Below are 26,348 nucleotides of genomic sequence, written 5' to 3'. Positions count from 1 at the left end.
CTCCCTGCTTGTCGACATTGTATAAACCTCTGGTATCTGCATCTTATCTCAGGACACAACCCAAACAATACCACCAGGATATTAATGTTTGCACAGCACCTCTGAATTCCCTTACTCTTCTCTGCTTTTCTTACTGGGTCTGTGAAAAGATTGGCTGACAATACATCCCGTTTTGACCAGGACAGTTCCTTTTTTAAGCCCTGTCCTGGCCATCCCGACGTTTTTTGACAAAAGTGGGCATTTGTCCCGTTTGTTCTTGGCCAACTTGATCAGCTGGCAAGAGCAAATGGGACAAATGCCCACTTTTGCCAAAAAAGTGTGGTGTGGTGTGGTGTGGAGGAATGTGGGGGGGGGGGGAGCAGAGATGCAGGGGCGGGGGGGGGGGGGGGGGGGGGGGGGGGGGGGGGGGGGGGTTACGCCCATGGAAGAATTTAGAGGAGACTCTGAATCCTTGCTGTGTTTCTGGGCCCCGTTGTGGGGTTTTCTGTTGAGGGAGATGGTCTGACTCTAGGTGACCCAGTTTGTCCCTCTGTGCCTGGCAGACTGGGTCACGGTGTAACGGTGGCGTCAGCCTCCTCTTGCGCCCGTTCGATTGGTGGGATTTTCTGAAGCAGTTTGGCTTTTTGTCAATGACTGTTTCTTCTTTTACTCTCTCTCTCTCTCTCTCTCTCTCAGCTAATGACCAAGCACCCTGGCAAACGCCTGGGATGTGGCCCCGAAGGGGAGCGGGACATCAAGGAGCATGCCTTCTTCCGATATATCGACTGGGAGAAACTCGAGCGCAAAGAGGTTCAACCTCCATTCAAGCCAAAGGCTGTAAGTTTGATTGTATTAAAGTCTCTCTATCTCTCTCTCTCTCTCTTCCCCCCCCCCCCCCCACTCCCACACACACTTTCTCTCACTCCCCCCGCGCTCATACACAAGCATATGTGCAGATGCTACTTTCCTTACCCACTCGGTGAACGTATCCCACACTTACTGTATATATTTAGGAGATCCCACGCCCATAACGCTGGCACAGGTCTAGCAACCATCCTAAGAGAATAAATCATTCTGCCTAGCGGGGCCCCTCATCTTGTCTTCAGGGTACAGAGGTAGAAAGCCTGTGTGTGTTGGCTCAGGGATCTTATTGGATTCAATATCTCTCAGTTCGTTAGCACCTGGCTCACTCTCTCCTGTTGTTCTCCCTCTGAAGCTGAAAATGTCTCTTTCTAAACTGCCTCCTAACATCTAGCTCGGGAACATATGCTAAGTCTGAACTGGTAATGAAGCAGCAATTCACTCACTGGCTTCTACCCCAGGTAAAGCCCAGCACGTCTGGAGCTTGAATTGTGTATGAGCATTAGCAGAAAGCCAGAGGAGAATCTGAGTTTCTTGCATTGTTTCTGTATTTCTTCCTGCTGGACTTTGCTAGCTGGGGTGCAGGTAATAGGTTCTTCTGGGGGATGGGAGGAATGTGCAGCATATATTGCTAGATGTGGGCTCTAAACTCTGAGAGGTGGGTATGCCAGTGGCCTGTAGACTATTTAGCTACCATGGGTAAGAGGAATCAGTACTTTGACAGCATGTGGCTGGCACTGAGAGGCAGTTTGTGCAGCCAGTAATGCAGCATGCGTTTCAGTCTGTATAACGCCTTGCTTGAGGCCTAAGAGTCAGAAATCAGAGGAGAAAGGAGACATTTTGAATCACAAAATAGGGTTCTGTGCCTGATGTGAGGGGAAGGATGGCCCAATAGTTCGAGCGCTACCCCAGCTCTCGGGGGACCTGCCGTGGTGTTCCTGTAGGACCTCTCTGCCTCAGTTCTCCACCGTGCAACATGGGCCATAGCAATGCCCTGCCTCAGAAGAGTGCTGCGAAGATAAATACCTTAAAGATTATGAGGGGCTCAGATACTACAGTGATGAGGATCATATCCGTACGAGAGAGAGACGGATCTCCTGCTCCTCTGTCCCTTTCTGCAACCACCATATGGCAATAATCGATCATGTGGTGTCGAGATGCTAACGGCATAACAGCCCTATTCCCATCTACTTCCTGGAGTCTCCAGCTTTGTCCTTCAGTTGCTCACTTCTTTGTGTGTGTCTGTGTGTGAGTGTGTGTCCTGCTCCTCACTTGTCCTCCATTTCCTGGGTCAGAGACCTGCACTCTGCGTGATCCCAAAGTTAAAGCTGATTCGCAGGATTGGGGTTTTGTGTTTAGTAACCTCAGGTTGAGCAGGAAGGAGGCTCCATCTGGTCGCGAGTCCGTCCCCCGGCATTATGGCAGAAGTGATTCAATTATCCCTGACCCCATCCTGATAAATGTGCATCTGGGTCCGACTCTCTCAAGTAAAGGAGGATCCCAGAGTCCTTTGTTCCATCCCAGTTTCAAAAGCTTTCCCCATGTTTAGCCCCAATTTTCCTCACTGCAGCTTAAGGCCATGTTTATTTTTCTGTCCTCCGAGACGGAGGATCATAAATCTTTGCTCTATTGGTAACATCCCTGCAGTATCTGTATGCCGCTGTCCTAGCTCTTCTTAGTAGTTTTGCCCCATGTCCTGACCCTTCCCTCTCAGGTCTTATTGTCTGAACATTTTATTATTCTTGCTCATTATACCTTTACCTGTATCCTGATCTCATCACTGCTGCTTCCTCCACGGGGCTAGTTTCCTGTAATGAAATGCCCAGACCTGCTTTTCCCCTGACTTACTCTAAGAACTGGTTCCCTCCGAGGATACTCATTCGCTGTTAACAGCACATGGAATGCATGGAGCGTGTGCCCGTAGGAGATGATTTAGCATTACATATCTGTGGTTAAACACCAATCTTCTCTAGCAGCCTCTTCCCTTTTAAAGCCCATTGTCTGACTGTTCAGAATAGAGAAATTGTCCAGCTGGTGGGCAAAGTTAGCGCCACCCCAGCTGCGTGATGGCTTCCCATTTGCCACGCTCATTGCCTTATGCAGTGTTGCCAAGACTCCAGTTAGGGCACAGGAGTGGTCCCTGGGAAATCAGATTCTGTTCCTGACTCTGCCACAACCCCCGTGTGACCAGAGGCACTTGTCTGCATCTGCAGAACTGGGATCATGATACTTCTGTTCCTCCTTGTGCTCATTCGTTCTGAGTCTCCCAGTTCCACCTGGATCCTGTGGACCCCACCAAGCCCCGGAAGGACTCTGGCTTTCCACCCTGTGCTCCAACATAATTATGTTTAAATTACTATTCTGTATTTACAAAGAACTCCAGCTGACTGAAGTCTTGTTTGGGAATGAAGAAACTCTGCTGTTCTAGGAAAAGGAACTCAGGCACATATGACCCAAGATCTGCTGCTGTGGGATTTGCACTCTGACCATATTCCCAGAGAAATAAATGTCCCATTCCCCACAACTACAAGCATATTGGACATGTTGAGGCTCCAGGGAGCGGGTGACACCTGGGTGAGGGTTATCCATTGCTGCCTTGTGCACTGTGGCTCAACGGGGAGGAAGCTGTGGGTCATACACTGTGGGAAGAGATTTCCTTGCTGCTGTCACAGCCCTGGTAAAGCTTCCCCTGCTAGACCCTTGCCAGGCAGCTGTGTTTGGGTCCCATGCACTGGACCCATGTGCTTTTGAACTTCCCTTGGTCTGGCTAGGCTCTGGCACCATCTTTCTTTGGCCTCCATGGCACACTTCCTGAGCACGAACTCCACCTGCTCCCCTTCGCTGAACCTCACTGTCCTGCTGCCAGGACCTGTGCTGACCTCCCAAAACATCCCAGTAGCTCAGGCCCGCTCTTCCCCAGAGCTCCAACCGTGTGTTCACCCTTCACTGCTCCAAGAACGTGTGAGAGTTGAAGCACATAACATGCAGCCGAACAAGGGTTCCAAAACCTGTCTCTCTTTACACAGCACCAGAGCTATACAGATCCAGACAAAACAATAAAACACTCGCACCCCCTTCCCTGCCTCAGTTTCCTCACCACTCTGGACTGTTCTTGGGGCTGAAGTGGGAGTCCCCTAGCGGGTCCAGGATCCTCCCCCTTCTCCTCCTGCACAGCCTTGCTTTCTGCTTCTGCCTCTGCTCCTGTCTCCCTCTCTCTTTAAAACAGCTGGGGGGAGTCCTCCTTTCATAAAGATGCAGTCCCCTTTGTCAGGTGCCTCTCCCGCAGTCAGCCTTGTCGGGTGTTCAGAGTGCCCCACTCGCTCATTCTCTTGCATGATTACTGCCCACCCGGGTGAGCTGTTTTTCTAGTCTAGCTGCCGCCTTTGTCCACGGGTGCTTCCATGAGAATAGAAGACTATCAAGGTTTAACAACCCTGCATTACTAGCCGTGTGTCAGCACCCCTTGGATGGAGGGAAAAAGACAGCAGAGAAGACAGACTAGCCTCACAATCAAAATGGAGTTCGCAGTTTGATAGAGAGATGTACAAAGAGTTCATCACTTCAAACCGGAATTCATAAGTTGTACATAGATTCCCCAAATCATCCCAGCTGGTGAATCATTTGGGGTCAGTTGTAAAGCCAGACCCTGATTTGCATGCTCAGGACAGGAGATATTTGAGTGAATTATGTTAATGTTCAAAAATGAAAACCCATGTGGGGCTGCAGACTCGAGGAGAGGAGAGGATGATGCCAGGCATTTTAATGTGTGTCCTCAGGAAGCTCAGAGATGGACTTTCATTTGGCAATGATCCATTTTTCCTGAAATTTGTAACTGCTAGTTTTCCCCATCTGTGCTCATTTTCTAACCAGACCTGCTTCTTCCTCTCTCCTGCTGTTTACCAGTTCCTTCCTGAGCCAGATGTCCTGTTACTGTATCTGCCACATGTTGTATCTTCTTTGTTTGTTTGTTTGTTTGTTTGTTTGTTTTTAATGCAAAAAGTTGAATTCTGTCAAAAACGCTTTCTCAATGTGTTTGTTTTTAAAATGTTCAAATTGTGTCCTGCTGTAAATGTCTTATTTCTTTAAAATTCCCTTTGAACGTGGACCTTGGAATGGAGCATGGTAAGCTATTGTCTGTTGTTTCTCATCTAACAGCTTGCCGTACGAAATATTTTAACATTTGATAGGAAAGGGAGATTAGTATTAAGGTAGGTTCAGTAGATTTTTGGATTAGTGAGGATTAAGATGACTCAGGTACCTGCTGATGGTTTATATTTCAACAGCCATGCATCTGTGTTGAAAAATACATATTCCTTTAATGCCATCTGCCAAAAGGAAATCAAAGGAAAGGAACACTTTTTTAAAAAATGGTGCTGTCTGGTTATCAAAATGCCCATTCACAGTCACAGGGATACAGAAAATCTGGGTTTAAAATATCCTTGGAGAAGGAAGAGTTTGTGATCACTTTTAAAAGTTCACCTGTAATCAGAGAATCATAGAATACCAGGATTGGAAGGGACCTCAGGAGGTATCTAGTCCAACCCCCTGGTCAAAGCAGGACCAATCTCCAGACAGATTTTTGCCCCAGATCCCTAAATAGCCCCCTTAAGGATTGAACTCACAACCATGGGTTTAGCCCGCCAATGCTCAAACCACTGAGCTATCGAAGGCTTTTAATGGCAGTAAGTTTGGTCTTGTGCAGAAAGGCGCACGCAACGGCAGTATGTGCTAACATGGTCTTTTTCACTTCCACAGAAATCTTTTTTTTTTTTTTTTAATTTCAGATTAGTCATTGAAATAATATAAAGACAATGAACTACATGGAACTTTTCTTGTCAGCCAAGGTTTTAAAATACAGACTGTAGATAAGTCTCCATATGGACACACGTGTGCACATGCGCAGAGAGCTTGTCTGCACTACAGAATGTTACCATGTTTGAACATGAGTCAGCTGACACCCAGCTGATCGCAATTCAGGGGTCAGCACAGAGCAGACGCCATTGAGTTCAGCGTCACGTCAGCTAATTCGTTTGGTGACAGCTTTGCTCAAACACGGCAAAATGGTTTGCGCTGTACACAAGGCCACTGAGGCCGGAGCGGGCCAGGGCTCGAATACAGATGCCAGTTAAGAAGCTAATGGGAGTGAGCTGGCACTGGGCTGGGTCAGGCCCTCATCTGCTGTGTTTCAGCTCTGGTGGCATCTTTACCACACTGGATGGTCACCTGTCTATACATAACTCTTGCTGGGGACTAGCTTCACTAACCTCCACTTTTGCATAACACCCAAGAACTCCTTGCAGTGTCTTGCTAATGCTGTAACAGCTCTGCAGACACGGCGGCTGGGTTCAAATGAAGCCTTTGTTTACTCTCCCCTTGTCTGGCCGCCCGGAATGGCCACGCTTCACTTCTTGGAAAATTGTATAATTTTAAAACAAACAAAAACGGACAGTTAATTATTCAGCCTGACTTGGGTCTGCTCTGTCCTTGGTGCTGAAAATACATTCTTGAGATCTTGTGGTTTGGTTCCTGCTTGGTGCTTGATTAACCTTTATCACAGTGACTATAACAAGAGAGATCGGGGGCTGCAGCTTGTCTTTGGTATGCAGAAAGTCAGCGATTCTGACAAGGGGCTGTGCTTCGTTGCTCTTAGGTTTGGTCTCCGCATACCAATTCCCTGCCTGGTGGCGCTTACCCTGAGAAGTGTGTTTACACACTCGCTCTGCCTCTCATTGAGATAATTATTGTTTTTGGTGTCTAATTACTCCTTTACTTTACATAAAGCCTAGTGATTTGAAAAGTCTCCTCACTCTGAAAGCCTTGAAATCAAATGGCAGAGTACAGAAGTGCTGACAACAAGGAAGTCAGTGAGGTTTTTTTTTTAATCTTAATTTAATAATTATCTAATTGCATAAATTAGATCTTATTCGAATCATTTTGAGTTAATGAATATTGAAATACTATTTACAGACCCAGTTACTTAGGGAATGAGTCAGTTATGCGCTCCTAGCTCATTTTTCTTGCTGTAACCTCTGTTGTGGTGAGGTGAGTCCAGGAGACCCTGTGAGCCATTTCCGAATCAGAGATGGTTAAGGGTTTAGCGGGCAGCACATGTAACGGTGCAGTGCGACTATACGGTACCTGCGGGAGGTGTGCACTCTACAGCATGTTAAGGCTCAGTCAAATGGAGCAGAGTTTTCTAGCTGTATACAGCAGAAATCCCCAACTAGTCAATGTTTTAAAGTTAAATGTTCCCCCCCCCCCAACAAAATGGACATGCAGTGAGGGTAAAACCATGAGCTCTTCTCTGTCCCCCTCAAGATCATTCTCTCTGACCTCATTTTAATGATTTGGTTTATATTTTCATTCTCTTCCGAAGAAACCTCTTTGGTTACAGAAGAGACTTAGCAGCCCTGATTCAGCAAAACATTTCAGCATTGAAGTCATTGGGACTTAAGCATGTGCTTAAAATTAAGTATATGCTGTGCAGAACTGGGACCTATATTATTAACCAGTTTTTTTGCATACTGAAAATATTTACTCAGTTAGTATGCAGAAGTGTTCCCAGTCTATCCCTGCATATAGATATTTTGGGGGGTAAAATTTTCAAACGCACCTAAGACCCATTTTCAAAAGTTACTTAGGAGTCTTAGTCCTTCATTGGGCTCCTAACGGCCAGATTTTTAAAGGTATTTATACACCTAAACATTCGGACAGGCACCTAGTGGGAATTTCAAAAGTGCCTAACTCCCATGGGAGTCAATCCCACTGGGTGCCAGTCTCCATCTTCAGGCAATGAAATCGCTTTTGAAAATCTGACCGAGTCACTTTTGCAAATGAGATTTTGGCTTCTAGGTCACTTAGGGGCTTTTGAAAATGTCACTCTCTCTAGCCTTTGCCACAGGTTGGAGATGGCACATTTCAATCCTCTCTCCTCCTTTGAAAATCCCACCCTTAATCGGGCACTGGCCATTAGCAGTTTGTAACAGCCCCTCTTCACAGTAGGCAGAGATTTGTATGGTTTGTGTGATTGCTAGGGGTCCTTTAGGAAAAAGCAACCCTGCTCCCCCCCAGAGACCTATATTGCTCCTCTCTGAAGGCCAGGCAAGGGAGATGAAGGCCCGCTTTGGTGAGCAAAGGATTAGCAGCACACCAGTGTACTCTGTAATTCTGCGTGACTGTCTCTCCCTCGCCTGGCTGTGAAAAGGGGACAAGGGGAGTGGAATCTGTTTCATCCAAACACTTCTTTATCAGTGCATAATTTCCACCCATCCTTGTGCTTAGTATAATTTTTAGAAGTTAAGTAGACAAAGCCATCAGTACAGCATCTTGGCAGCCCTGAATGCTGTCTCATTCCCAAGCTGCTCATTTTTCTGCTAAGATGCTTTATAAGTGCAAAGCGTGATTACAAAGCAATCAGCACTTTGTGCATTTCATGGTCATGGACAGTGCTTGTTTAAACGTCTCATGCTTACCCATAAACAGTTCTTTCTTTCCACCGCGTGGACCAGGATAGCTAGGGAGATGCACTCCAAGTTGGGCTAATGGAAGCATGTGCAAGAACTTGGCCAGCTGAGGAGTCATCATCTTTTGCCTCTTCTTGAGGACTGAATTTGGGGGGAGGGTTGTTTTTTAACCCTGTTTTCTGTCTCGCTGCAACAGTTGCAAAAAGGATTCTGAAGCAGAGAGAGCTGTTAAACTAGGACTTGGAGTCTGGCCAAAAATTACCTGCCTGTTTTTATTTTCACTCTGTATAATTTGTGTCAATGTGTAGGTGATGGAATAAGGCAATATGTTATACGGTGATGAAGTGCCCTCTTTTTAAACCTCTCCTCCTAGCATTCCAGAAAACCTTGCTAGAAGGAAAATACTTGAAAACTCTGGTCCCTTTTCACAGCACTCTGACTCCAGTGGAGCAGACCCAATGCTTTCAGTGGTAGTGCCCCGTGAACAAAATACCACTCGATGGGGCAGATCCACTGCTGTTGTAATAGGTCCTAGCTCCATTGAAATCAACCGTGCACTGGAGATTCACACCAGCTGAGGGCCTGCCGCAGAGGGGATGAGTGTAGCAGAATCAGGCACACTGCCCATGGGAGACAAGGTGGGTGAGGTAATATCTTTTGTTGGGTCAGCTTTGGTTGGTGAGCGAGCAGCTTTCGAGCTGCACAGAGCCCTTCCTCAGATCCAGGAAAGGTACGTAGAGTGTGACAGCTAAATACAGATAGTTTAGCATAAGTAGTTAGCACCACAGTTGCCAACTTTCACATGGAAAATAAGCACCCCAACTTTCACAATAAGCCAAAAATCCAACTACCGGTAATCCCATTTCAAAACAAGCCAGTCCCTAAGAACCCCAACACTCTGTGACTAGATCCCCCCGGCGTGCAATCTGGGCCTGTGGTGGGCCCGCTGTGCACCATTGATTCTCTCACCCCCTTGACCCTGCTTGCCGGGAGCCGATCAAAAAAAAAAAAAAAAGCAACAAACTACAAGCCAAACAAGCAACTAGCCTAAAGCCAAAAACTAACCAACAAGCAACTCACAAGCCAATTAAGCCAAAAACAAGCCCAATTTCTGCGGGTTTGTCATGTCTGGTTCTCAGGGACCATTCTGGCCCATTAACACCCCTATAGTTCTAGGAGAAAAAGGGGCACTCGTGGGGTACACATTGTTGAAATAAGCCATAAATCCAGTGTTTTTCTTAAGACCGTGATTTTTAGTGTCTAGCAAAGTTATGAATGTAAGGTCCTCGGCCTATCTTCTGAATGCATGGTGCAGGTTTCCTTTGAAGATGAGGACTGATAGGTCAGATGCCAAGCGATTGCTTTGTGAAAAGTGGGAGTTAGGTTAATCTCCCCCATTCTGGTTAGGTGCTCACAAGCTGTAACCATGAGAGTTGGAGGGTGTGTCCAACGCACCACCTGAGCTGAACTTCAGGAATAGGGGAAGATGTTTGTCATAACAGTGAAAATAGCCAGAGTCAGTTGTGTGGTTTTTCATTGCATTCCCAGGATCAGTGGGGAAATATTTGATTGTCTTTGTTGTCTCTATTGGAAATCAAGCGAGATATTGGTAAAACCAAAAGGCTATCTATAAACTGACAGTTTTATTTCTGCAGCTGTTAAAAAAAAAAAAAAAAGCCATTCTGCAGTGGCTATAAATATTAGACAGGATACTTTGAGGATTAGTGTAAAATAGATTCCCAGTATCTCAGTTCAGGATGGAGTGCTGCTTGTTTGTTCAGAGAGTACTAAACTGGGGTGGATTGCTTTCCCCAGGTGGTTTTTGTTAAATCTAAAAATTACTATGGGATGTCTTCCTCCTCTTAAAGAGGAGCTCAGTTTTGGAAGCAGTAAAACTCGATGCCGATGTAAAGAGCATCTGTTACAGCCGACAGCAATGTGAATTCTTCTCCGTATTATTTATCCAATGGAATATGGCTATAGCATCCTTCAAAAGAAAAACCTGTTAAAATCTTACTTGTCAATCTGTTTGGAAAGGAATTGGCCTGTTGTTCGCATTACCAGGCACAGCTGCCTGCTGTATTAATTAGTGAAATGGCAGGATATGGTGCATAAGGCTCTAAGGTACTGGGGGTTGGGATAGCTGGTTTGCTGATAAATGTCTCTGTAACCTTTAAAGAAAGAAGGAGCAATTGTCACATCTCATTCATACAAGGATGAAAGTTGAATTAGGATCCATGAAGAACATGAACCCTGGAGGCATGGCTCTGATCTAAAATATGCAGCAAGCATCTCTTCAAGGTCGTTTCAACAATCACTATCTTAACAGCACAACACGGATCCCCGGTTATAGCCCTCAACCTTTGCGTTTTGGATTGCATGCAGTTCACATTGGGTATTTTCCAACTCTTTTTTGGTTAGGGCATTTATTTTGCCATGACACAAACTCCATCTCTTTCCCCCGAAATTGTAGTTATGTGACTTTGACCTATTAGCCAGGCAATTTCCTTGCATTTTTACAAACTTCAGGAACAAAATCACCTATTCACAAATCTGGAAAACAAATTCATAATGTCTGAGCAACTTTTCAAATATTCTTACTGTAAAGGCCTTTCTGATATTATGGCAGGAGTCATGTCTTGTTGATGCAGGTTTCTGTAGCTAAACATTAAAATAATACTTTGTTTTCCTGTAGAACTTTTCATCCCAGGATCTGAAAGAACTTCACAAACATTAAAACCTCGCCCAATTAACCCTAAAGTAATTGATACGAAGTGTTTAAAAAAACATGTAGCTCATCCCTTCAAAGCAAGTTCAGGCCTTGTGCCCCCAAATGTTTCAAACGAGCTACCGAACGTCTCTCCACCAAGAACTTGTGAAGCTAATGGCCAGTGACAGGTATATTTGCAAAGCTTTAAATATCTATGGGAGTGGATGGAATCTGCAAGTGAGCTGTTTATCAGCAGGGAGCTCTTGCTACGCTGTATGTTACGATTCTGATAACCTTTTTCAGTTCCTTTCCCAATAGTTAGTTTTATCCTGTTGCTAAGGGGAAAAGCTAGTGACAACGTGGCCTAGAAAAGCCCATATCTCCACATTCTCTTGAGCCTCCAGGGTTTGTGCAACTGGCAACTTCATTTTTGCGAATTTATTTTCTATTGTTGATGCTAATCTGATGGCTTTCAGGCAGCCAGCTAGCGGAAAGGAAAATATTTTCTCTGCTGACACCAGTGTGTCCAACATCTAAAATATCTTTTGTAAGAGTCCAGATCTGGTGTTTCATTGCATGGCTTGGGATAGCTACCAGCTCTTGCCAAAGAAACTGGAAGTCTTGATGGATATCGTTCAAATTTTATATTTTGTGGGTTGTCAGATCAGCATGAGACACTCAGGCTGTTTCGTCTTAATTTCTAGACATCTATGACCTCTCCAGCTGTCATGCCGAGTTAGGGAGGGCATGTGTCTTTAGGTTATCTTCTGCTCCCTGAATCATTTGGAAATAAGGAGCATCCTCTTAACAGCCCCCAGTAGTGCCACTAAGCTAAGGTGCCATCAGGGCTTTTGTTGCAACCTTCTCTTTCCAAAGTCTATGGCTTGGCCGCCTTTTAAAATTGTTCTGAGTCTTAGCAGAGGTGACAGGTTGGAAGCAGTCTTATTGAACCAACTTGGGAGATGATTTGATTGTGGAGGGAGGCCAAGAGAGCAAACAGAAGTTCAGTGTTTTCTGCTTCAGTAAAAAGCAGCCGCTTACCCTGCGAATGGAGGGTTCCCTTCTGGTGTTCTCGGCCCTTTGTTCCCTAAGATGCATTGCATCATGGGACCCGTAGAATCGATTTCTCTCTGCTGAGAGGAATTTGGGGAGGGAAGAGTGTGAGGACATCAGAACAGAGGCTGGGAATTGGTCTGTGGGGGCGGAGAAATTACCCAGTTTATCTGTATAAAGAGCATCTAACCGGCCATCTGCCTATTGCTCTGATTACTTGGTTCGTATATTTGTAACTCTTCCCCTCACTCAGTGTTTGTCCTAGACACTGCGCTTCTCAGTGTGGGCCTGCATTTCCCCTGTGCCATTTGAGGCACCCCCACAATATAAAGGATGAGAATTGCAGTGGACTAGTTCACACCAGATCTACACTTTGGTTTGCTTTGTAACTCACATAACTTCTTTGTCAGCCTTGATCTTGAAAGACTTGGGCATTTTTATGGATAATACTGTGTTGTTCAAAGACCAGCCTCTAACTGCTGCTAAAGTAAGGCCTGGTCTACATTTAAAAATTAGATTGATCTGGCTACCTTGCTCAGGGCTATGAAAAATGTCACGCCTTGAGTACCGTAGTTAGGTTGACTTAACCCAGGGTGCGGATGTGGCTAGGTCGATGGCAGAATTCTTCTCTTGGCCTAGTTTCTGCCTCTCAAAGAGGAGGATTAACTACCTGGACAGAAAAACCCCTTCCTTCTATGTAGGAAGGATCTCCACAGCGGCACTACAGCACCATTGCGGTACTGCTGCAGAGGCTATAGTAGACGTGGCCTCAGCTTTTTAAGAACCTTCCCTCTTGTTTTGCCACTGACTGACTCCTCTGTTACATAGTGAAAAGGAAGTGACTTGTCCCACTGAAGTGCTGAAAGGTTACCGCGTCTGATCGAAATACAGAACTGGGAGTGATGCTAGCCATATATTTCATGGAGGCATGGTCACTGTGATGGAGGGGGGCAAGGTGTTTTTGCCTTTCAGCTGGCTAGAATACCATGGGAAAAAGAGACAGGAAAAATCTTGTGAGGTGTCTGAGCACATTTGGGCCCTGATTCAGAAAATCACTTAAGCACATGAGTGCAGTCTCTAAGTATCTGGACTGGGGAAGAACTTTTCTGATCATGGACAGCTGTTTAATCTAGCAGAAGAAGGCGGAATGAAATCCATTGGGTGGAAGCTGAAGCTGGACAAAGTCAGGCTAGAAATAAGGTGTAAACTTTTACATTGAAGGTAATTAACCATTGAAAAAAACTTACCTAGGGCTATGGTGAGTTCTCCATCACTTGACGCCTTTACATCAGGACTATGCTCTAGTTCAAACCTAAATTATGGGCTTCATGAAGAAATGGGTGGGTGAAGTTCTGTGGCCGTGTTTGTGAAGGAGATCAGATTAGATAATTGTAGTGGTCTGTTCCGGTTTTAAAATCTATGAATCAGATGCTTCAGTGCTTTGCTGAATAGGATGAGCTTAAACTCATGTTTAAGTTTAAGCAGGAGCTTAAGTGATTGGCTGAACTGAGACATTGATCTGCACAATGGGAAAGGGATACGTTATGGCTGAAGAATACATTCTGAAGATGAGCAGACAGGCTTTGCGTGGCTGTGGCTAGCATTTAACTTCCTCTTATGTGGCTAGCATTTAACATTATTCACTGAACTGTCCAATGGTTTTAGGAATAATTATGGCTCACCTGGTGGCTGTAAGAACATAAAATATGCCAAAGGGGCTGCGTATTAGCGAGCGGGCTGATGTTAGCTTTGTCTTTTTTTTTAACCTGGTCGGTGAACAAAAGTGGAGAACTTTGAACAGTTCACAGGTATTGTCTTTACTGTTTAATATTTGTAGACCGACGTTACGTTCATTAAAAATGCAAATCTGTTTTCTTAGCAAATGATAGTTCATTTGGGGAAGTCCCAGCATGTAAAGCATATGTGCTCTTTTGAGATGTGTATTGGGGAGGAGAGAGAAGGAGGCAGATAGGTCCTGGCTCCTGCACCTCCAGGGCCAGAGGGAATAGAGCCCGGAGTGTCGTACTTGAGGGATAAGAAATACAACTCACTAACCATTAAAGTAAAGCCATTAATTCCAATTCATATAGGATGTGATATGCATGTGGTAGGTATAGTCAAGCAGTTTGTAACTGTGTCACTTCCTAATAATAGACCAATGATAAGTCTTAGGAGCTTCTGTTATAACCTAGTACCCATCTAACAGTTCTCTGTAGCAGTATCCAAGGTTACAGGAGTTCTTTACATACTTTCTTTTACATTCAAAGTGAAGTGAAGCATTTGACAGGTTTCTCTCACTCCCATCCCAAACCAACCCTTTGTTCCACACAGAAAATGTAAAGCCCCTATGGTTGAATTCTCAGCTGGTGTCAGCTGACATCAAATGAGGTTCTGGCCCCTAGAATTACTGTTTAGAGGACCATCATGCTGGCTATTTTAGAGTGTCACCTCAGTGAACCTATCAGAAAGGCACAGCAGTGGCGCATTTCTGCGCAAGATGAGAAACCTGGAACCTCTTGGGTTCTAATCCTGGCTCTGACACCGATTCCCTTGTGGCCTTGCATAGGTCTCTTATCCTCTCTGACTCAGTTTCTCCATTTGTGAAATGGAGAGTATCCTTATTTCTCTACCTCATGCACCACGGGGAGCAGGGGGGTTAAGGAGAATGTAGAGCGTTTGGAAGAGGACCCGTCCTGTGGAAACACCAGGGAGTACTTAACAAATGCAAACTTTTTAAAGGAAAGTGAAGGTGAAGCTGTGTGTAGCTCAGTGTATGTGGTGTCTAGTGGCCAGGCTGGCCAGCCCAGGATAGCCCATCTGGGGAATACAGCCCCTTTGTCAGCGATGACACGTACTTTGAGCACTGGAGGAGATGGTCTGGGTTTAGTTTTTAACCCTGTACCCTTTCCTTTCATGGTCTTTCCTCCCCCTGGTAACACACCTGCTTGCATGGGCTCTCAGGACTCATGGCATCTGGAGAGGCAGGATGAAGAAGTACTTAGCGCCTAGTGAGCCAAGAGTGCTGGAGATTAATAGTGTCTTATTTACTAAGCCCCCTCCTCTCACTCACTCCCCCCATGTGAATATTATCCTATTTCACAGGCAAGGAAGCAGAGTCAGAGAGTATCATTTTTCTGAGGTCACACGGGGGGTCAGTGTAACAACCAGGATTAACACTTGTGACTTCCTGCCTCCCAGCCCTGGGTTGGGACCACTAGACCAAGCCTCCCTAGGATGCCTGCTCATGTAACAACGCCCAAGAGCTGTTTGTTGTCCTGGAGAAAGGAGGAGCCTATGCACCCCAGGGTGGGGAGTGGGTGCACTTCTCTCAAGGTGACCCTTCCCCACTCTCCTAGAGGAGGCCTGAAATACTTTTGGCAGCTGTATTATAAATGGGACCTTCTCCCCAGCCCTCCAGATCAATTCAACGGAGCAGTTTCCCTGTGGGTCATAAGGCAGCACACCTTTCCCTCGTGCTATGCATTTTCCAAAGCATTTCTCTCTAAGAGATGCCCACTTGCAGTACCTGCACCATTTCCCAGACCTCGATGCAGGAGCGAGCGGTGCAGTGTGGGACGCAAGGACTGTTACGCCAGTGATCTCTTTGCATGCGGTGCTGACACGGGTTAGTTTTGCTGGAAGAAAGTCTAATCCAAGCAGCATTTGGCATGTGTGTGGGAGCATGAGGTGTCTGACAGGTGTGCTGGGGTGGGGGTGCGGGGACGACACTGTAAATCTCTCCAGTGGCACAATGGCCTTGTCTGTGCTAGGCATTCAGCCCGTAGGGGTTACCTAGTGTGAGATCTGCAGAAGCTGTGGTGTCGCTGCTTAAACGTGGACAAGTGGAACTATCTCAACGGTTGGTTCATGACAAAACCTTCTAGTTCCCAGGCGATGGAGGGGAAGGATGAGGTGTGTATTGGTAGAACACTGGTGCTCTTTGGTAACGGAAGTGAGCAGCACAGCTCAAACAGGTACAGTATGACTGCATGCGACTGGGAAAAGCTCTGCAAGTAATTGCACTGCCATCTCATTCCGCTCCTGCAATTACTAGCCACGCTACAGCCTGATAGTTTATCAGCCTCTGGCTACTCCATGAGAAAACATAGCCTTGCAATTAACAAAACTCATAAGTATTTTGCATCTTCTTTTCTTTTCCTCTCATTTTCCTCATTGAAATAATCTGCTCTGCAAGGTGTGAATGGGAGGGGATTGCTGCAGACCGCATCCAGTTTGTTTTGTTTTCTCCACCCACCACGAGTTCTTTTTTTCCCTCTCATAGTGTGGACGGAATGCGGAAAACTTCGACCGATTTTTCACTCGCCATCCACCCGTCTTAACTCCACCTGACCAGGAAGTCATCAGGAACATTGACCAATCAGAATTCGAAGGATTTTCCTTTGTTAACTCTGAATTTTTAAAACCTGAAGTCAAGAGCTAAGTAGCTGTGTAGATCTCATTCCTGCATCTTTATCACCCAGTCCCAACAGCTGTTGTGGTGACATTCTTCATTGCAAAAGTTGCATTCATGGTTTTTCTTTTGTAACGATACTAGAGTGACCATGTTTCAAAGCCAGAAGTGTCTTCACATAATTTGGGACCTCTCTGAATGACAACTGTTGTGTGAAAAGTACTGCAATTTAATTATGTTTTTTAATCAAATTTTACCCCTAGCTAATGATATCAGTACATTGACCGACAGATCATTAAATGGGGTGTCTAACAGCTCTCCAATTACAGGCCATGACAATTGGGAGAAATATAAATATTTGCCTTGCTTTCCTGTTCTTTCACTTATCTAGCCCTTTAATGTAATCACATGAAAATAGCTGCTGTCATTTCAGTCTGTTAGTGGCAAAGCAAGTGGTTTTCATTAAAACTTTACCTGGGAATTAAGTGTGGAACACTGAACTTTGCAGGCTTCTAATTAATTTTGAGTCTCTTTCCCCCCCCAAAGCAAATAGTTTGTCAAGAGATTGGACATGGGACTTCTTGTCTGACATGCAACCCTGAGTCCTTGTTTATTTAAAAACACTGCAAAATCTCTTGCCCTTTTTTTTTTTAATTTTTCATCAGACACAGCACTCCCTGATAGCAGTAATAAATAACTGGGGAAACCAAATCTATTGCTCACACAGATTTCTCCTGATTGTGCAGTTTCTTAGTAGCTTTTTTTATTAAAAGAAAGGGTATCATCCAGCTATAAAAGGAAAGTTTGAAAGAACCCTTGTAAATGCTTTCAAATCTATGGTCACCCTAGTAAACACCATACATGACATGTTTTTTTTCATTATTTCATATCAAATCTTTTTTTCCTTTGGGTTTTTTCAAATGCCAAAATGATTAATTCAGTTTGTTACATGCGCTTTAAATGTGTCAAAAATGGTATTAATGAAAATGAGCTGATATTTAAAGTCTAGCAGTATTGTGAAATCTGATGAAGCCTGTAAAGAATTTTGTTTTCACTAATATTCCTACCTTAAAGAATGTTGCTGGATATTTAAATAGTCTAAGTTTGTGTTCCTAGAATCCAAAAAAAAAGAGGGGAGGGGGGGAAAGCTTCAGGAAAGATGTTTCTCATGAAACAATGACAATCGTATCACTTCCTTTTGTACCATTCTGCCAGATGTTTGTGGGCTGTCACTTTGAATCAAGCTGCTTTGAGCTGTAATGTGCCAATCTTTTTCCAATACTGATTATAAAATAAAAAATAAGAAACAATGTCAAAAAAAAACCCTGCATTTATTTGTGAATGATGAATTTCAACACAGTCCTGCACTCTGAGATGCCAGAAACCATGAGACTGAGTCTCAGTGGGGATGGAGTGGCTTTGGGAATCGGAATGTTACATGCACATCATCTCTGATTGCTGACCATGTTTGAGTCCAACCTGGGATACCCCCAAGTTTCCAGGTCTGCTCTAAGGCCACAGCAGGCAGTAGCCCACATCACAATACCGTCTCCTCCACCCACAGTGTCACTGCCCAGGGTGTGGCCATAGGTCTGAGCTGAATTACCCCTTTCACTCCTGTAGAGTGCGTGTCCTTCAAGACAATGCATGAAGCTATCAACTGGCATCCTTCGGTGGCACCACCACCAATCTCTGCGGTATGTATAAAACAGTGCCTCTCCTCCCACCCCTCATTAGAACAGCCATACTGGGTCAGACCAATAGTCCATCCAGCCCAGTATCCTGTTTTCTGACAGTGGCCAATGCCAGGTACCCCAGAGGGGATGAACAGAACAGAGAATCATCAAGTGATCCATCTCCTGTCACCCATTCCCAGCTTCTGGCAAACAGAGGCTAGGGACACCATCCCTGCCCATCCTGGCTAATAGCCATTGATGGACCTATCCTCCATGAACTTATCTAGTTCCTTTTTGCACCCTGTTATAGTCTTTGCCAGAGGATGTTGTGAAGGCCAAGAGTTCCACAGGTTGACTGTGCGTTGTGTGAAGAAATACTTCCTTTTGTTTGTTTTAAACCTGCTGCGATTAATTTTGTTTGGTGACCCTTGTTCTTATGAGAAGGAGTAAGATCCAAGATCTCAACTGCTGATTGAAGAGGGGGCTTTCTTGTTCTGAAATCCAGGTAAAATTCATTCTTTCTCTAGTGAGAGCTCAAGAAACCCCATCATCCTTGACACCCTCTGGGTTAGCTCTTTAAATGACTTTAACAGTAAGTAATGATTACAGAATGAGGCTTTGAAGCTTCCAGAAATTTTAAGCGAAACTATCTCTATCAGACAGTGCATGGTGAGCCGGTGACTCATTACTGCATGTGTGAACTCTCAAGGGAGCCGTTGTTCAAAGCAATTGGTAGGTTTTTAGCTAGAGAGAGATCACAGGCATCTGCTAATCTCATTCTCCCAAATGCATACACAATTCCTTTGCTTCCTCTGGAATTCCGCTTCTGTTGCATTATAGGAGCCTTTGAGCTCTGTAGGATTATTCTCAGGGTGCCAAATAAAGTACCAAACGCAGCAGGGGCTACCTGCTAGCCCCCTTCCTCTGTTCCAGCCCACATCACAGGAGATGCTGCTCAGTGTGGAACTCTTCCAGGCTATAAGAAAGGGGCATGGACAGGCACTGGAAATGACTGCTGAAGAAATTGTGACTGCCCCTCTAATATTCAGGGAGACGCAGCTGGGGGAGTGATTTTCTTTTAGGACATATAAACAGGCCTCTGTGCAAGACTCTGCATGTGGAATGTACGGTCCCAGCAGCAGCGGAGTACAGAAACAGCCTGAGCATTAGAAATTCACATTTGAATACCTGCGGGAGGCTAAACAGGCCCCTCCTTCACCGGAATTCAAAGTGAAGCTGGACAGATTTGCATCCGACAGCTCCCGCTTCACCCTTGAGATGTACAACGTCTCCGACGCACAATCAGAAATGCAAAAAACCTGCCACCCAGCACATCTCCCAGAGGTCGAGGCAGGATTTGGTCCCCCTTGGTCTGGCTAGCCAAGTTTTACGCATCCCTGCCCTCCCTTAGCCAGCCTTCTGCATCCCACTGTCAGGAAGCTTTTCCCGAGACAGCCTCAATTTCCCTTTCCTAATTCATTCCACTACCTCCCACTTGTACCCCCCTGTATCCTTTTCCCTGCTCCCTCCACAAACAAGTAACTTCCTTCCTCGGCAGAGGCCTAACTAGCGTGTGCGTGCGCACACACATCTTTAGAGAGAAATTCACAGTGAGAAGAAAGAAGTTATAATAGTTTTGCTCATCACTAAAGCAGAAACCACTTTGCTGCTCTCACTAGCTGGGGATTCTCTCTATGGATTTCTCTCCCAAGCCAGCGGAAAAGTGCAAGGGGTAAAGGGAAAGCTGCTGTAAAATATCCTAGCTGGTGAGATCCGTACAGGAGAGACGGCTCCAAGGGATGGAGACAGTCGTGCTCCAGCTTTATCAGCACTTCTCTGCTATCAATCAACCAACGTTCCTGACCCCCTTGAATGGGCACTTGCAGCGGGTTTTTCGCCTACACATGCCGTTGTTTCACTTTACAGATATCCCTCCATGCTGTGCTTTTGTAGCCTGGGAGGGCCCCTGTGCGTCTTTCCATATGGCCTTTTGGAACCTGTCAGTAAAGTCGCTGCTCCCAGCCCTTCCCTCTGCACGTGGAGATCTAAGACAGCAGAGCTGTGCCAGTCTGGGCAGTTACTAGAGTTGCCAATTTTGATAGGACATATTCCTGGATTAATCTTTAATTCCTGGAGACTCCCGGACAACCCTGGAGGGTTGGCATCCCTAGGAGTTACCCCCATTGGACCCTTTCGCCTTCCCAGTTTCACTGACGAGGAGTGCAGGGTCTGGCCCCTTGGGCCACCTGTCGCTCGTCAAGCAGATGTGGAGCCCGGCTCATCAGCACGAGAGGAACAGGGTCCTTCTGGCCATGCCCTGGGGTGGAGTGGGGTGGGGAACGCCCCGCTCGGCTCCCAGGTGCATTCACATCTCCTCTTTGTCAGACAGAATCCCTGCATCTCAAACTGGCCCCTCCTGCTCAGTCTCCCCCCCCCCCCATTATCCATGCCTTGCCCTGCACCCCCTCCTCACCTTTCCTGGGCAGGGGTGGGAGTGAGGTGAGGGGGGAAGCAATTACCCCCCTCCCTCGCTTCTCTCAGCTGCCAGCTGACCAAAGGCAAATGTAGCAAGCCAGGCTTTGGGGTGGGCAGACACAGGTCAGTGAGACAGGGCATCTGGTCACTTCAAGGGTGGGGGAAGGACGGGGGCATCTGCTTGCTTTGAGTGGCAACCAAGCACACGGTCACTGTCTTCTCCATGTGAGCCCTGATCTTTTGCCTCCATCTCAGCTTCTCTCTCCAACTTCCCCCACCCGCAAGCCCCACTGGCCTCTTAGTCCATGCCACATTCGCCCCTTGTGTCCCCTCCCTCCTCTTTGGGGCTTTTAACCTCATCTTGTTCTCCCCCACGCCTTTTTGAGGGCGGAGGCTGCTGTCTCCCCTTGAAACGGTCTAGGCCTCCCAGGGGTAACCCAGCTCCCGGGAGCAGCGTCTTGTACAGAGCCTGATCAGTTGGAGGGAATGCCCCATGGACGGGCTGGTCTCTTTTGGCCATCCGTCTGCTGCGCCCTTGGTGACATCAGGCGCTGAGCACTTCCTTGTCGCAGGCTGAGGTGACCAACAGAACCTCCTCCTAAGCCAGCCGCATCACGGTCGCCGGCATTGTCGGCGATTAATATCCTAGGACAAAACGGTACCTTCCCAATAAGGGACTAGCTGGATGTGTCCGTGACAACCTGAAGTAAGAGCCGGCTGAGTTCAGGCACAGGGCCGACTGAGGGGCAGGCATTTTCCACAACGCCCTGGCCCCCACCCGCTCTGACCGGAGCGATTGCTCTGGGCTGACTCACGTGCAAGTGGCTGGTGAGTGTGATTGTGATGTGGCGCTCCTGTCCTAAGCAGCAGCGAGAGGCTTCCTCTGGAAACACAGCAAACCCTGTGTCGGGGCCGCTGGTCTCGGAGAAGGGATTGTGGGGGCGGACTGCTGTCTGGTTCACACGCTGGCCAGGGGCCTCCTTTAGACTTCATCGCCTCTGAGCCCAGCAGAACTAAAGCGTGTTGCCAAGATGCAATATAAAGCCTTCCTGATACTTCATCAGTAAAGACAATCTGAAGGTGAACGGGCATGCCTGGCTGAGAGCGGAGTCTTCAGGGCACTGCCAGGTCAGTGCATTTTCATTCCGGCCAGGGAGCTGTCGGAGCGTGAGGTATTCAATCACAAAGTGACTCGGCTTCTCCAATGTGTGAATGAGGTTCTGCTTCCCTAGCCGTGGAATTGCAGCCCCGAAGGAGCACTGTGCAAAGCAATGGCTACCCCTTTGGCACTAGCTGACAGGGTAATAAACCAGAGCTGCACAAAGGCAGCGTGCTCGAACGGAAAGCGTGGGCACCGCAGACGTCTATTCAAACAGGGAGCCCCCATCTAAAATGGGACCTTGGAAGGCCAGTTCTCGGCTTTCCAAAATACAAAAGTGACTGACAGGATCCACATGACGCACAGTTACCCGCAATGACACCTGCCTCCACCCAGAGCCCTCTGGGTGCTGCTAAACTAACTCTCAGCCTAGCACAGCAGGGAAGGGAGTCCATTGAATTTGGGGGGAAGGAAGGGTATGTCTCTCTCCAGCAGTGCCTCCCAAGCCCCAATATGCATAGCCAGGGCTCCTGCCACATCAGATGTAGCTTGTATCCCAGCCCCCACACTCTTCACTGCAATGGGTCTATGCCGGGCCCTCCTTCCGCTGTGTAGGCTCCTGCTCCTATAGGAGTAGCCACTGGGCTACTGCAAACCTCACCCTGGGCTGAGTCTCCCAGTGTCTGTCTGAAGGGGAGGTAGTGCACACTGGGTAGCACACACATCCCCGCGTCAACTGATATGATGGCCTGGGACAGCTGGAAATCAGGGCCCTGAACTAAAGTTGGAGCTTACTGGTAGGATCTAGCACTTACTGATCCTCTTTGCTTAGACACCATGTGATGAGCACCTTACCCGCACCCGGGTGAGCTCGGTGAATGATTAAATGCCCCCATTCCCTTAATCACATATTTTTATACTGATGAAAAGTGCTACCGGTATGTAAGACCTAGGTATTATTACTCTGTTGCATGGAATAGCTGTGGTAGGTCACCTGTCTGCATCCTGTTTCAGTCATCACGCAGAATTCTCGTAGGTTTCCTCCGCATCGGAACTATACTGTTACTCACACTCTGCAACATCTGCCATCTTTAGTAACAATACAAGTTCGCCTCTGGATAGTTCTTTACTGATGAGGTATTTCTGGTGCTTCTATTGTGTTTTTGCTGCTACTGGGTTCATACACCAGCCAAGCTTTTTTAATGCATTACAGCCAGCATGTATCTTAGTTTGCACCGGCAAGATCCATGACATAAATGAGTATTAAAAACTGCATAGCTCTTTTTGTTTAATGAATTGGGTCTTGCATGCTAATAGAATGTCAGCCTAACTGAGACAATACTTCTTTTTGCTTTAGTCTAGCTGTACAGTCTATATTTCTGTGATGATCTGGATTTACAAAAGGTTGAATCTATGTAATTTTATTTTTACACCAGGTTTTTGGACCCACTGTATATTTTATATGTGACCCTGGAGAAAATCACATACTCATCTCAAATTAAATAGATGAAACAATGTGGAAATCAGGATGATACAGCAGCTCAACTACAAATGTCAGACTACTAACAGAAAAAAAGGGGGGGAAATTATCTGCTACCACCAAACTTTTATGGCTGATTAGTTTTGTGTGTAGGCTGAAATCATAGTAAATTGCTTAATTCCAATATTGTGGCTTGTTGCTTTCTCCGGGACACTCTTACTGTAGATAATGAATCCGTGTTTCCAGTGAAAGTTTTGCATGTTGAGAAACTGTTCTGTTAGTTTTCTTTTTTAAAGCTGCTGGATTGGTGGGTGACGGGAGAATTTTCCATTTGAATGCCATGTCCCTTCTGTACCGTACTGTGCTGTCATCATGTCACTGTATAACTTTTGTTGGGTATTATGAAGTGTTAGATAAATGCTTTCCTGTTTTTGCACACTGTACCCAATTGCATTTATGTGTATAAAGGCTACTGCTGAGTATTTGAATGTAGTGTACCTAATCTAACGTGTAATTTTCTTAAAAACCCAAACAATTTCAGAATATATGTATACATACCATGTACAAATCCTAAAGAATGGGCAGCATCGATCGCTCTGAACACGCATACGGTATTACAGACATCCACCTTGCTGGGATTTCTTTTGTATGTTTCACTTCCTTTTGATTGTGTTTAATTTTGTGCTTTCCATTTGACAGAAAGACAAACGAGACACTTCCAACTTCGACAAAGAGTTCACCAGGCAGCCTGTGGAACTCACACCTACTGACAAACTCTTCATCATGAACTTGGATCAGACTGAGTTTGCTGGATTCTCCTATACTAATCCAGAATTTGTTATTAATGTTTAGACAAGATGCAAATGCCACCTCCTGTGCTTGCAATCCAAACCTTCAGATCACCTTGTAAATATCAACACTAGTCTTCCGGGATTAACGGTGCATACATGTGTACATACCCTCATTCGAAATGTGGACATAACTTATTTTAGGAGGCCTTTATATGTATGTGTCACTTGCTAGCGTGGTTCCTACATCTGGAAATATTTAGTTTGTGAGGTAACAGCAAGAGGTAATACTTCTAGACACTACCAATAATGATAACCAATAGAATTTTTAAACAGGTCTGAATATTGTCTCTAAATACCAAATTGCTACAGTCTTTGTAATTTTTAAAATCAGATACTGAGATTCTGGTAAACTTTTAATTATTCAAAAATTGTTTCCTTGGAATGCTAAGCATGGTTGTTATTTTAAACTGTTGTGCTGCAGCTTGCAATGACTGTGAAGTTGTCTTAGAAGCACCTTTTGTTCAAGAATTGAAAGTTAAATCTGATCAGTGTGAAGACGTCTGCGTATAGACATAGTTATATTTTTAAATGCATTGTATATACAGTCAAACTGGCTCAGTGAATCTGTCTTCCTCTTTAGCCTACTGTAAAAGTGTGCGTTTCAATACAAGAATCATTTTTGTTCCTACTACTCAGGCATAACACTACAAAATGAATTTCATTCCCGTTCTAGGAAATCAGAACACATGTTTTTTCTAAGTAAAAGGTGGGATTTTTTTTAAACATCTGGAACAGTTTGCAGTTTTGATATACTATGACAACACTCTTATAAATCTTTCTCTTGTTTTTTTCACAGACACTGTTGAAAGTTAATAGCTCTGTAAAGGATATTAATATTCTACCAAAACACACACATTTGCAAGCTCAGTTTACAGTTTAGCAACTGAAAATATGCCCATTAGGAGAGGGCGCTATTGAGGGCTATTTCTAAAGGTAACTTTTTTATAGTATACACCCTTTGCTATTATCTAGATGTGCAATGTAATTAATTTTCCACATGCCCTGGTTTAATTTGGAGTAAAACTAAGTTCTGTTTTCAAGGGTCTTACTTAGTAACCCAGGACCATATGTATCATTTTAGAAATTCTAAATTTTACAAAAATATTCCAGCTGATGTTTTTAATAAACAATTTCAAGATACATGTAGCAAGGTGCCATATGGAAGAGCAAAGCCAGACAAGGTCAACTGCTAGTCCTTCAGCTGGCTAGTTATTCTTTCTTTTTATTTAGGCACAAATTCAAGAATTAAGTGTGTACATTTGGAAACACTGATTGTTATTCCTGTCTCGCTATATGTGAGTTGGGTTGGTTTCCAATATTTTTTTGTTTTTAAACAATACCAATTTTAATTCATGAATATAGTGAAAAGTAGAGGTGGGGATCTTATGAGTTATATGGAATCCTATAGAGAAAATAGTGGTTTGTAGATCTTTTATAAACCTCAAACTTTGCCTTTTGAATATTTTTTTTAAAAGGATTTAAGGGAAAAAAGCTGCTAAACACTAGGAACAAATGTTTTTAGCTCATCCATGGGCCATGAAAAGTGTCCAAACAACCCTAGATTACTCTGTTCCATTCCTGAATTTAATGGAGGCCAGACCTGCTGCTGCTTGGGAGCATGGTGTATTCTTGGTCTCCTTGAGCATGCAATGAGCTGTATTTGAGGAAGCAAAATTAAAAAATTAAAACTGCAAATTGTGCCAGATCAGTTAGGAGGTACACGGGGAACTTTGCATCATGCCACGACCAGGGAAGATTTGGTTTGAATTTATGATGAGAGTTCCCATAACTCCAGCATATATTGCAGAAGATGCCTTAGTTTCTTCTGCAGATCACAGCTGACTTTTTTGAAGCAAGTGTGTTACTGTAACTGTCAAATATATTGCTACAAAGTTAGTATTACTTAAATGGTGAATGTTTTTTAATTTGTCTCTCTTGTATTTTAAAATTTTAATACCCTGCCCCATCCTAGTTGATCATGGAATATCGTGATTTACCTTACGGCAAGGAAGGTACCATGGTAACTTTACCATATGCAATTTTTTACATGCAGCCTAGAGAAGGGGCTTTTATTTTAGATATTTCTGTATGTTTGAGTGACAATTCTGCATGGAGTGAGATTTGCTTAAAAGCTAAAGAACACAGTTACCTTCTACCACAAGAACTTCCTAAGTCCCCCATCCTACAACCAGTTACACATGGGCTTAACGGTGCTCATGGGAGTAGTCTGGGATTACGCACACATGTAAAGCTAAGCACATGGTATCGGTGTCCGCAAGACCAGCACCTA

General features: G+C 45.2%; 1 protein-coding gene across 3 annotated transcripts in view; it reads left to right on the top strand.

Annotated features, from left to right (window-relative positions):
- Window positions 1-25,983, top strand: part of PRKCB (protein kinase C beta) — a 241,020-nt gene extending 215,037 nt beyond the window's left edge. For 2 of the 3 annotated variants that reach the window (XM_034784756.1, XM_034784758.1), the window contains 2 exons: window positions 676-816; window positions 16,349-17,787. In XM_034784756.1, the coding sequence (XP_034640647.1) occupies window positions 676-816; window positions 16,349-16,507 (300 nt within the window). In that variant the 3' untranslated portion in view covers window positions 16,508-17,787. Of the gene's footprint in view, window positions 1-675; window positions 817-16,348; window positions 17,788-23,906 lie in introns of those variants that run through there. The other variant, XM_034784757.1, reaches the window with a different exon arrangement.
- The last annotated feature ends 365 nt before the right edge of the window (window positions 25,984-26,348 follow it).

Source organism: Trachemys scripta, chromosome 10 (genome assembly GCF_013100865.1).
Source record: "Trachemys scripta elegans isolate TJP31775 chromosome 10, CAS_Tse_1.0, whole genome shotgun sequence".
Taxonomy (NCBI): domain Eukaryota; kingdom Metazoa; phylum Chordata; order Testudines; family Emydidae; genus Trachemys; species Trachemys scripta.
The sequence above is the reverse complement of the archived record's forward strand: the minus strand, read 5'-3'. Positions and strand labels throughout refer to the sequence as shown.